The 13,266-nt window shown below is 40.9% G+C and overlaps 1 protein-coding gene across 1 annotated transcript in view; it reads left to right on the top strand.

The window, feature by feature from the left end:
• The window catches only part of DUSP10 (dual specificity phosphatase 10), a 38,433-nt gene extending 32,421 nt beyond the window's left edge, over window positions 1–6,012 (top strand). The window contains exons 3-4 of the mRNA XM_004751453.3: window positions 1,621–1,992; window positions 5,252–6,012. Coding sequence (XP_004751510.1) covers window positions 1,621–1,992; window positions 5,252–5,517 — 638 coding nt within the window. The 3' untranslated portion in view covers window positions 5,518–6,012. The remainder of the gene's footprint in view (window positions 1–1,620; window positions 1,993–5,251) is intronic.
• The last annotated feature ends 7,254 nt before the right edge of the window (window positions 6,013–13,266 follow it).

Genomic DNA, 13,266 nt, shown 5'->3' with positions numbered 1-13,266 from the left:
GAATTTGTAGCTCCTGTTTTTCTTTTCAAAAAGCAAAGATAGGTTTTGGCACTTACCGATGAATGAACTGAGTGACCATAATATTACCCTCTTTGAATGATCATTGTGCCACCACTGGACCTTAATGATAATTAATAGGACTTACTGGGTTGTCACGTCTAGCTGGCTATGTACTGGGCAAGCACAGCCTTGAGACTTGGTCTAGGTTATAGTCTGGAGCTCCTGCTATAGATACCAAAGATGAGACTTGAAATGGGAAAGGCATAAGTTACGTTCGGAAACCCCTGGACAGATAAACTTCCTGTCTATTTCAACACAACCGTGTCCTGTACCAGCTCTGTGTTTCTGGCCTAATCTCCTAAAACTCTCAGAGGGCATAAATGTTGTATTCTGGAGGCTTTCAGGTTTTAGGAGGTCTCTAACTTCCCCCTCCTTTCAAAGGGAAGACCAGGGTATGTAGTTGTTTGATAAGAATTAGAGCCCATTTGGTGAGAATAATATCAACTCAGATTTCCTGGACCTTATATGTACATTGTGTCATTTGACCCTCCTGATAATCCTTTGGGCTTCTGCATGTGTATGATACATCTAACAAATGTTAAAGGAAAAAGTTAAAGAAACTGTGATCCATAAACTTCCTACCTTAAACAAGTGCTCTTTTTTGCATGGTCTTTTAGTTCTTGATCACAAGTATGGTGAATGTTTTTGAATTGGCTTTGTTTCATTTAACATTACATGTAGAAACATTTTCTTTGTTTCCATATTCCTTTCACAACTTTTAATGGCTACATAACATTCCATTGGATGAAAATGATAACTTTTCATTTTTTAAGATTTGTTTTTGTCTTTGGCCTTTTCTGTGAAATAGATAATGCTATATAAACCTCTTTGTACATCTAGCTGGATATTTTAGTTAGATCACTTTCTTAAGCTCTATTCCTCAAAGCGCTGCTGGACTTACTCATGGGGTGGTGGTTTGCACACTGTGCCTGTATTCATTAAGTCCAGACTCCCAGTCGCACTAAAAGGTAGATGCTATTTCCCTCATTTTATAGATGGGGAACCACAAGCACAGAGAGAGAAATTAACTTGCCTAAGTCACAGAGCCAAGAAGTTGTGTTCCTGGGACTATAGCCAAGGTAATCTGGGTCTTCCAAGGTCCCTGTCCATAGCCACTCTTCCGTATTGGAAGCTGACTTGTCTTTCTGGGTGAGGTCAGCTTATGGAAGAGTGCAGGGAGTGCCTACACTGCCCACGGAGGTTGGCCATGCTTTCCCTGGCTCCCAAAGTACAAGGTTCTATGTAGGCCGCTGAGCATATGGCACCTTGAGGCAGGTCAAATCTGCTCCTGATAAAATTGCCTGGTGCTGCGAATGAACTCTTTCCAGGGGAACATGCCACGGTTTGTGTAAAGAGCCACATTGCGACAGTACCACATGCAGTGAGATCCTCTGAAGCTTGTCCTGGATCTCCAAATGGCCTTGCATTTTTATTCTGATCTCATTTTTTTAAAAGTGTGCCTCTGCAAGAATGCACTTAACGTCTCTGGGGACAGTGGCATTTTCTGCAACTCTGAAGTTCCAGGGATGGTCATTGTCACTTTCTGTGTGTTTGCTCCAGGTGGACTTAGCAGTTTCAAGCAGAACCATGAAAACCTCTGTGACAACTCCCTCCAGCTCCAAGAGTGCCGGGAGGTGGGGGGCGGCGCATCTGCAGCCCCCAGCAAGCTACCTCAGTCCATCCCCACCACCCCTGACATCGAGAATGCGGAGCTGACGCCCATCTTGCCCTTCTTGTTCCTCGGCAATGAGCAGGACGCTCAGGACCTGGACACCATGCAGCGGCTGAACATCGGCTACATCATCAATGTCACCACTCACCTGCCCCTCTACCACTACGAGAAAGGCCTGTTCAACTACAAGAGGCTGCCGGCTACTGACAGCAACAAGCAGAACCTGAGGCAGTACTTTGAAGAGGCTTTTGAGTTCATCGGTAACTATCTCCCAAGGGGACTTCTCGTCTTCCACCTTCCTTGCCCCAAAGCTTTTGCTTTGATATCAAGCCCAAGGTTTATGCCTGCGTTGCCAAAAAGCTGCTCTGGGGTGTTTTCAGGCTTTGCCACCTGGTGTGGCCAGTGTTCTTCTCAGTCACGGCCCGTTGAACGAATGCATGGGAGCCCCTGGGATGGGTATAAAGAAACAGTGATTCCGTTTGGTGGGGAAATCCACATCCCTCTCCTTCTCAATGAAAAGATGGTAGGGATGCACACGGATATGTTCTGTCCCAGAATTTCAAAAGAAGTAATGGAGAGGAAAGCCCTGGGAGGCCAGAGCTGGCACTGTGGCTGTGGCTATCTGGTCTACCATGTCTGCCAGCGCTTTGCAAGAGGTAAAATACAGTGAAGACGATACTACTTCCAAACTTGCCCATTTTTCCCTTACCTGGGGCTGAATTCATCTGCACTTGGGATAGCTTCTTTATGCGGGGTTGAGGCAAAGGTGACATTTGCTGAAAGGCTGCTTCTGAAGAATGTTTTGCAGTAGAACAGTGCTGTCCTGAACATCTTCTACATGTCACATCAGCACAGGGGAGACAGGAGTGGAGGGCTAAGTTGTTTTTCCTTTCTACTTGCTTTGTCTCCCTTCTGAAACACTGGGTAGCAGAAGGGTGTGAATGTGAGCATTAGCGAGATGGTACTAGATTTCATAAGACTTGCCCCAAAGTCGGAAAGACCAGGTTGTGTAGCCTGAGTAGTTCCCGAGGAGTGGAATTCTAACAACAGTTGACTTTAATCTCCAGAAGGAAGTAACCACCAAGCTAACCCTAATCCTAACTTTAATTTTTGCGGCTTCTATAGCCTTGAACTGTTTTAAGGCTCAAATTATCATGTTGGGGGGACAACTGGGCACCTAGCAGAGGCTCCAGTTTTTTTTTTTTCAAGTGACTCCAACTTTCATTACCACAAAAAGGTGATCCACTACTTTTCTCAAATGTTGTAGCAGGTTGTTACTGGCCTCTGTCCCAGGAAGAATGCACTCATGTTTGGTGCTCCTTTATCAGGAAAAAAAAAAACCAAAAACAAAACCTTGGGTCTGGTGGATTTGCTATAGAGTCGGCAGTTCTGGTCTCGTCACCCAGCTGTTTTCCTGGCTAATTCTGCCTTCCATGCAGGACCATGGACTCTTCCGTCTGGAAGCATAGTCTGGGTGGTCACTGAACTCAGAAAAATAAAGTGACTTCTCCAAGATTGTAAGAATTGTAGTGTCGGAGAAGGGAGCAGAATGCAAAGCTCTTGACTCCAAGACAGGGGCCTTTCTACAATACGCTGGGGCAGTGTTCCCAATGCTGTTAGTTCCTGAATGGCAACTAACTAATTTGTGGCTGCAAAGACACCTTAGATTCTTTATTAATTATATTTGAATCAAACTTTGAGCCCTGAGGAAGAACTATTTGTCACCGAGTAGATGAGGAGCTTTCTGGTTGATATATGATGTTATGACTGCAATTTTATCTGACTTAATTCCAGCTGGGGGAAGTTAAGAGATTGTTTTCCATTTAATGAGTAGCATCAGACATGCTTGTCCCAACAGGATTTCAAGCAAGGCCTCTGCATTCCTCATACGCTATTCAGGCTTATCTGATCTTTTAAAAAAGGAAAACAAAACAAGTAACAAAGAGCATTTAACCTGAAGAACAATTTGGCATCACAGCCTGTATAGGCACAATGTTATTTTTGTTGTTATATCTTTAGATAACTGAAAGCAGCAGTTTTTGCAACCATGATGACATTTACTGAGAGTCTAATACAAACTAAGCAGAGTGTATGTTTAGGATTTAACTATGCCTATTTATTTATTCCTGAATTGGATGATATTATTCCCACATTCCCTGAGCCTTGTTACTGAGTATTCCTCCCAGTATGCAGGTGACTCACACTAGCCTGTAGTGGAACCAATGGTCAAACCTAGCACTTTGCAGCGCATAGTGGAGGTCAATGAATAGTGTGTGCTCAAGGGAAGAAATTGCAAAAGGGAAATACTTTCTTCAGATACTTTTATCTATGAGAAGTAAGCTTAATTCACAGATTTTTAAGATGGAACTTTGCATAATGTTAGTTTTCTCAGTCCGCTGCTGGGTAGTCAATAGAACTAGTTTAACTTAGGGGCAGCTGGCTGGCTCAGTTGGAAGAGCATGCAGCTCTTGATCTCTGGGTCATGAGTTCAAGCCCTGCATTGGGTGTAGAGATTACTTAAGTAAATAAATAAGCCAAAAAAAAAAAAAAAAGTGGTTTAAGTTAGATCACTCCTTCTCACTCCCCTCCCGTACTTATCATCTACTTGATATTCCTTCAGGGATGCTTTCTTTGGGACGCCTTCTGGTCTAGAAGTGTCATTAAGAATCTGTTTAGGCAGTGCCCATAAGCTATTCCTCTGAGCTTCTAATGTATCTGAAAACTTACAAAGTATTGCTACTTTCAGTTGCTCTGATTTCTGGGCCACCATTAGAATTCCTCCATCTTTGTCATCACCGCCATGTTGGAAGAGCATTCGGGGATGCAGGGGGGTTGGACAGTTCAGTGCAGGTGATGCCTTGTGCCTAAGTGCTGGAAGTCTTGAGCTACATTTGCAACAACAGGCTTTTCTGGTAAGAAGCTGAACATAGTTGCTTTCTAGTTGGGTTTCATTTCTCAAATCTCAGAGTTTAGTAAGGCTGGAATCCTTATCTATTTAATACCAGTTCCTGTACAGAACAATTCTATAATATAAAGAAAGAAATGTTTTGTTTTGTTTTCTTCCTCTATCACAGCTGGGAGAGACATTGTTAACAACACGAGTTTTGATAAACCATACAACCTAGTGATTGAAATTAACATCCTTTATCAAAAGGGTCTACTTAATCCGTGGCTTGCTTCACAAGCTAGTTAACTGTGCTGTAACTCTGGCTGCCCTAAGTGGCCACCCCCTGTGCAGCGAACTGTTTCTAGGAATGATTCCTTCCCCTCGTCTTCTCTTTAAATGGAGAAATGTAAATTCTTATTCATGCTAATATTACTTTTAGCCACTTCCGGAGGTTGCAGCATAAGTCCATACGATTAACTAGTAAATTATACTTTGTTTTAAAGCCATTTGAATTTATTTATTCTTTACTCTTTACGAAAGAGAACGTTGTCAAGTCTGGATGAAAGCTAATCTCTCTTTTTCCATATCTTTCTTCCTTCCTGCACCTCTTGGCTTTCTCTCTCCTTTCCCAGAGGAAGCTCACCAGTGCGGGAAAGGGCTTCTCATCCATTGCCAAGCCGGCGTGTCCCGTTCGGCCACCATCGTCATCGCATACTTGATGAAGCACACTCGGATGACCATGACTGATGCCTATAAATTTGTCAAAGGCAAACGACCAATTATTTCCCCAAACCTTAACTTCATGGGGCAGTTACTGGAGTTTGAGGAAGACCTAAACAATGGCGTGACACCTCGGATCCTTACACCAAAGCTGATGGGCGTGGAAACGGTCGTCTGACACAAGTCTGGACGAAAGGATGACTGGTCTCGGTTAAGAGACAGAGAGAAAGAAGGATGGATTCTTTTTTTCCCTTTTTCTTTCTTTTTCTTCTTTTTTCTTTCTTTCTTTTTTTTTTTTTTTAGATGGGGGTCAAGTTTGTGAATGGAAACAAAACTTGTTTAAAAACTTTTTATTTTTCACAAGTGTGAGAAGAAATTATCTTTTGATGCCGTTGAGATTTCCTTCCCTCGAACTGATAAAGCAGGGAGGCTAGAGCTAGAGTAATTTTTTAAAGCCAACAATAAAAATATGATAAAACTCATTTCTTCCCCCCTTTTCCTTTTAAGCTATTTGTAGAGTTGATGATTAAATAGTCTGTGCAGGTTCATAGACCGAAGATACTACAACTTAAACAAATTAAAAAGAACCAAAAGTAAGAGACAGAAAAGACATTGAATCACAAAGGCCCAAGAGCTGCCTGGGCCACCAACACAGGAAAAAAAAAAACAACCCAACCAAACCAAGCCCTGTAGTACTCACTGGTGCAAAGAGAAAATCAGGGCAGCTTAAGTGGTCTAAGAACCCTTCACATTCTTAAAGAGACAAAAGATACTGTTGATTTTGTGTGTTTCATACTCTGGATTATCCCCCCCCTTCTTTGGGTTTAAGAGATTTTTTTTTTTTTTTTTTGAAATAGCGAGGAGCTGACCATTATACCATATGCCTTCACTGGCTTCTTGTGCAATAATACGGTGTTTTGAGTGTGCAAACAAGTTAGAGCTGGCAGTCGACAATAGACAAATAGTGCAAATTTGCCAGCTTGGAGATAGAAAGGAATTCAATAAAAATCAATTACTTTCCTTCCCACCTTTTCCCTAAATTTTTTTTTTTTAATTTGATTCTGGTTACAGTGCCATAAACCTTGTTACATATGTATATCAGAATGTAAAAAAAAAAAAAAAAAAAAAAAAAAAAAAGACAAAAATTTATTTAAAAATATTTTTCGCAAAAAAAAACTTGATGTGTTTCTGTTGATTGTGTAAAAATTTATTTTCATTATATAAATGAAACTCATTTTGGGATGTGTCTTTTTTCCTCCTCTTTCACTCAACTCAGGTTCAAGCATCTCTTACCTCTGGTAACTTGTACATGTAACATACTTGGAAATACACACGTTTTTATAAGGGGAAAGTGAGATGAGGGAGGGAAAATATTTTCGGATCCCAGTGTGACACAGAGAGAATTAGCAAGGAAACCAAAGGGCTCAGGTAATCAATCTGCCTGGTTATCATCCCCCCTGTTCTCTTAGATCTCTACCCTCATCAGCAAATGCAATTTTCCGCATAGGGAAAAACCTCAGGTGAAGTCACTTAGAGGGATGAGGGGGATTCTACTCCAGCCTTTGAGTTCTGGTGACAGGTCACTGCCTGATTGATTGGTTAGAATTCTGTGACCTTTCCAGTGGCTGGCTGAGAAATATTTGTGACCATCCGCCATTTAGGGTTTAGATAGTCCCTCCCCTGCCCTCTTGCCACTCCCCTTGTCACTTGTTCACTTGACATCTTTTGGGTGACACTAACCACAGAGAGTGCAAGGCAGCAAATGGAGCTCAGCATCATGAATACAACTTTCTTATCACACTTGGTTAATACATAGATGGTGTTTCATGGGTTCCCAATGCAGAGAAAAGAGGGCATGGGGCTAGGGGAAGAGTATGATCTTAATGTTTTCTACATTTTATTAAAATACATGTCTAGAGGGACTTGGCCAAGGAGAAGATTCACAGCAAACTGAAATTTGCCTGGGGTGAGTAACAGAATTAAAGAGTCTGGGCATGTCCAGTGCTAGATGACTACGTTTGACCTATTTTTGCGAACATTGCTTAGAACTGCCATAACATAGTATTTTTTGACATTTATTTTTTAAATAGCTTTTCTACTGGAAGTGAAAAAGAAAAGTGAAGACTGAACTTAACAGGAATTAACTGAGAGCTGTTTGAATTATTTTTACGACAAAGAGTTAATCAGGTGAAAAGTAAATTTCTCTTACGGTGTTTTCTGTTCTTCAGACTAATAATTCCCTTGGTGCTACAGCATATTTAAGAAGTCAAGTTGTTATGTGATTAGTGATTTAAAATACATGGTGATTTACTAGGCATTTCTTTTCGTTTATTCTAAATCCAAATGTTAAATTTCTGATAGAGTGTAAGGTTTTTGTTTTTGTTTTTGTTTTTTCCTTTCCTTTCCTTTCTTTTCTTTTTTCTTTCTTTTTTTTTTTTTTTTTTTTTAGCAAAACAAGAAGAGAAATCAGTACAATTTCTGTTCTTTAGCTGCATGGAAATGATTTATGCTTTTTGAACTTGATGATTTTGAGAGTAAGACTGTCCCGGGGCAGACAGGAACCCTGCCAGCCTGCATACCGAGAATTCTGAGAGAGACTCCAGTCTTTTTTGCTAATCTGTTTTGAGTCACTTAGCCTCCATTTCTTCATGAGGAATTTGAACCACTTCATGAAAATAAAATGGATTAACCAAGCTATTGCTGTCAAAACCAGACTCCCCAGGTTTCTGGGCTTCACTAGGTGCCTCGGCTAACTGGGGAATAATTGAGTGTTGTCTTCGAAACAGTGTCTCTGACTGACTGAAGCATACATCATTCTCAGCATCTGGCAATGATGGTTTTGTGCTGAGTGAATTTAGTGATTCAATAGAGTAAATCTGTTACATACAGATTCAGCAGATAGAGCTGGCACTGTTACCTTAAGTTGAACAGAAAAGTAATTTCTATGTACATTTATTTCAACAGTTAACACTTTTCTAATCAGTGCATATTAACCAGGATATGATGCTCGCCTTTATGCCAGCTGCTTTTGGATCAGGACAAGTGGGCAAAAGGTGGGGCAGAAAAGCTGACAAGTAGAGAAATGTACACGGGAAAATAGCAGCAATCACACAAGGACAATACAAGAGGAAAGATGAGCTTCTGTAAAGGAAATAAAGTGTGGCAAAGAGAGAATTGGAGATTACCGTAAAACAAAAATAAAAAGCTATATTAGAATGAAGAACTGGGACCTGAGTCACACTTCAGAAGTTGATTAAGATAAAATACTGATAAATTGCTCTAACTAGATCTTCTGGATGATGAACTATCTGGTGAGCCACACAGAATAGAGATAAGCAATATGGCTTTTACCTTGCTTGTGAACAGGCTTTTGTAGATAAACCACAACATTTTGTCTTTATGTTTTAGTCCCCAAACATAAAATAGCTGATCTCAGGGAATATGGGTTGATGTTTGGTTTCAAGCTCTAATCGGACACAGTCATTATATATGGATGTGAACAGAAAATGAGTATTGAGAAGTGGGCCCCAGAAGAATGGGCAGGAATAAAGCATTTGGAAAAAAAGACATCCTGCCCCTATGGAGGTGGTAGACTGCATGACAGTTGCTTTCCATGGTTCCTGACTTCCTTTTCCGTGAGAACCTTTGTCAATGTTCAAAGGTTCTGTGAGAACCTTTGTACAATGTCAAGACACATGTATCAAGGTGTGTGTTGCATGGGAAGTGGAATCTGGAGAAAGATCTAGAACCCACATTGGCCTTTCAGCAATCTCAATGATGTGGGTTACTTTGGAGAAGGGTCTGGTGCCCTTAGCAAGGGAGCTGAATGCACACCTGGTACAGGACTTGTGAAACTGAAGGAGGAATAATGGAGTAATAACAGGTGCTGCCCCAAGCCTAGGTGAGCCAGCAGATCAGTGAAATTGTGCTGTCGACCATATTGCCTGGTGCCCTCTTCAGAGCATAGTGGCTGCTGCTTCACTTCCTCCTTCCAAATCTCATGTAGATTTCTCTGAAAGCTCACCTTAACCCAGTGTAAAACACGAAAGGGAAATGCAGTTTCTCATTTAGCTAAATTGATACTGTATGAAACCACCACATGCCATCCCTGCCAAGTTGGCATCCACCTACACTTCTTTTAACCATATACAACTTCCAGGCAAAGACACAGAAAAAATGATGTTTCTCTCTAATAAGATGCAGCTGTCACTTCTACACTTACAACCCTGTCTCCAGAAAGGATACATAGCTCCACGTATTGTGACTTAACCCATCTTTGAGTGAAGTTCACTCCTCCTCTGGTTGAGATCCACTCTGCCTTTGATAACCTGTAATTTAAATGCTGAGATAAAAGGGTATGATAAATAGAATTATGTTTGCCCAAAAGATGTGTTTTTGAAATTTTAAAAAACCCCAGACCTCTCGTAAATGATCTTATTGGAAATAAGTGATCTTATTTGGAAATAAGGTCTTTGCAGATATAATCAAATTCTTAAAGCGGTCATATTGGATTAGGCTAAATCAAGTACTGCTGTCCTCATAAAAAGAGGGAAATTTGGACATACGCAAAGGATCAAATGCCATATGATGAGGGTGGTGGAGATTGGAGAGATACATCTCAAATGCAGGAACACCAAAGGCTGCTGAATTGTCCCTCAGAGCTTCCAAATGGAGCTAACTCTACTGATACCTTGATTTGGGACATCTAGGTTCCAGACTCTAAGAGAACAGATTTCTGTTGTTTTAAGCCACTCAGTTTGTGGGACTTTGTTACAGCAGCCCAATGAAACTAAAAGAAAAGATAGCTACCTTTACCAAATTTTATTTTAGATGAGCTGGAGGAGAAAAAATTAATATATAATCAAATTTATTTTTATAAAAGTAAGAAATATTTGTAACTCTTACCACCCTACTTTCTACAGCTGATCATATGGCTATAGCTGATGTTTCTAACTGCCTTCTTTCATTAATCATTCCATAAACCCTTTGTCTTCAAGTACATCACCTGGTCATGGTTCCTTGCCTGTTGGGGTGACCTATCTCTTCACCTTTGAAGGATTGGAGCTTTTGGCAGTCCTGCCTGCATTGGGTTGTTTTCCATTTACTTTTGTGGCAGGACGTAAGAGTGTAAAATGTGCCTTTCATCCAGATATACTTCTCACTCTTATTGTCTAGTAGTGATCCAATTTCTCCCTGATGGTCATAATTACCCCCACCAGCTCAGTATCCCCATGTCTGTTTGTTGGTTCTTTAGCATGAGAAGCCTGGGGTGGCCAGCATTCCATTATCAACTTTCAGTTTAATGGAACTATTGCTGGATCTTCTAGAAGAAACACCTGTCCCTTGGGAATTCAGCCTTCTAGACCAGCAGAACCCAGAGTTGCAGGGTAGGCAGAACAAATTTTGCAAGTGGATCATGAGAGGTAATGGTGATTGAAGCTTTTTCTATTTCTATTCCTTGATTTTGGAACCCCCAATCCTGGATAAGGGAGAAACAGCAACATACATTGGTTGACAATTTCCTGCACCTTGCAGGGACATTGCCCCTATTCCAAAGAGTGTCTTTACTCACATAACACAGTAACTGAATTGTCAAAAGGACCATTCCACCTCTCCAGAGTGATGGATAACTTGGTAAGACTAGTGAATTCCATCAGTATGAACTTGTTGCTACACTTCATTTGCTGCAAAATAAGTTCCTTGGCCATAAGCAGAGAGTTATGAAATACCATGATGGGGAATAAGACATAACAATTCTATAAGTCCACAGACACTGATTTCAGCAAAATCATCTCAGGCCATCCTTCATATGGAAGGCAAATCCATATGAAGAATAAGTTTCTATGGAGTGAGAGCAAAAGATTTCCTCTTCCATGACAGAAATGGTTCAATGTAAGTAACTCACCACCAGAGGCTGGCTGATTCCCTAGAAATGATGCTATTTCAGGGGCTCAGTGTGGGGCTCTGCTTTGAGTGGGTTGGATACTCAGCAGTGGCTAGAGCTGAATCAGTCATGGTGAGTAGAAATTTGTGTTGCTGAGCACACACATGTTCTCCATCTCTGCCACCATGACTACCTTGCTCATGATCCCATTGGTCAAAGATAGTGACTACAGAAATGGACCTGACAGGTCCACAGAATGTGTCTTCTTGACCATTATTGAAATCCTTCTGTGTTGAGCCTGAGATTTGCTGAGTATTCGCATGGGACATCCTATGTCCATTGAGAGAGTCCCATCCATTTACTTCTTCCCCAGACTTTCTTATCAGCAATGTTCCAGTCATGTTTCTTCCAACTCCCTGATCATCCATCTAAACCATTAGCCACTGCCCATGAAGCAATGTAGATTCTTACCTCTGGCTATCTTTCGTTTTAGATGCAATGATCAGTCAGGGGTACTGCTAGAAGTTCTGTTCACTGAGGAAATTCTCCTTCATCCCTGTCCTGGGCCACCCCAGAGTGCGATTGTAGTGATATAATGATTCACTTTGGATGATACCAGGATTTTACACAAAACTTACCATAAACAAAGTCAAATCTTTTCCTTTGGGTCACTGGTCAGAGAACATCCCATGAGGCCACAAGTGTGAGTTCCAGCATTAAAGACCATGGGTATCTGGATCACTGGCTCATTCAACTTCTTCTACCCAATCTCATAGATCCCACATCTACTTGATAGTGAAATATTGTTATTCATGTCCAACATAGAGGTTTGGTGGGTTGACAATAGTTTTTCATGGTTAGTTCAGGTTGCATTATAACTTGATAGTCCATGACTAAGCTTCCAGTTTCAAACTGCTATTCAAAAGAAGAACAGTTTTTCTGAAGAAACTGTCACAGTTTGTCTTCAAGATCCTAAATATGTGCTCTGATTTACCTAGCAGGTGAATAGCACTATACAGGATCCCTGTCTAACACGCATAGTTCCAGCACTGTGGGATATACTGGATCTAGACAGAAGAGCAGCTTGCATGACAGCCTTGAACTACTGCAGAGACTTTTCTTGTTCAGCACCCCCCTCACAATTAGTGATCTTTTATGGCACTTGTAAGTGGATTGGACTAGCATGCTCAAGGAGGTATATGTTTCCTTCAAAATCCAAAACATCCCATTAGACATCACGCTTTTTTCTTAATGCTAGAAAGAGTCAGGTGCAGCAACTTCTTCACATTGAAGTAATACCTTGGCACACTCCAAAACACTAGACCTCTAGAAATTTCACTTGGTGAATGCCTCTGAATTTTGTGGATTTCTTGTCCTCTGATATGTAAGCATCAGGATGCCTGGGTGGCTCAGTTGATTGAGCATCTGCCTTCAGCTTGGGTCATGATCCCAGCGTCCTGGGATCAGCCTGGAGCCTGCTTCTCCCTCTGCCTTCTGCTCCCCTGCTTGTGCTCTAGCTCTCTCTCTCTCTCATTCTTTCTCTGGAAAAAAAATAAGTAAACAAAGCTTAAAAAAAAAATAGAATAGTTACCTCATCCTCATCAGCAGGTATAGTCAGCATGATATTAACATACTGTACCTACATGATGTCTTATGGAAAGGATAGTCATGTATGGCCCTTGTGGACTAAATTATGACATATTATAGTTATGGTTACTGTAGAATTACACTAAGTTTGAGCTTGGACAGTGAGAGCATATTACTGATCATGCCTGCTGAAAGCAAATTGCTTCTGATGGTCTTTACCAGGGGTTAGCAAATACTTTCATTTCATTTAAAATAAATATTTTAGGCTTTGCGGGGCATATCATTTCTGCCATGACTATTAATAACTATTCTGTTGTAGCACAAAAGGGCCAGAGACAATAAATACATGAATGAACATATAACTGTGTTCTAACAAAATCTTATTTACAAAAAAACACTGTAGCCTGGATTTTACACATGGGCTGTAATTTGCCAACTCCTGGTCTTTATTAACAA

Source organism: Mustela putorius, unplaced genomic scaffold (genome assembly GCF_011764305.1).
Source record: "Mustela putorius furo isolate JIRA1106 unplaced genomic scaffold, ASM1176430v1.1 tig00000508_pilon_pilon_pilon, whole genome shotgun sequence".
Taxonomy (NCBI): Eukaryota; Metazoa; Chordata; class Mammalia; order Carnivora; family Mustelidae; genus Mustela; species Mustela putorius.
Note: the sequence above shows the minus strand (reverse complement) of the source record. Positions and strands in the feature narration are given on the sequence as shown.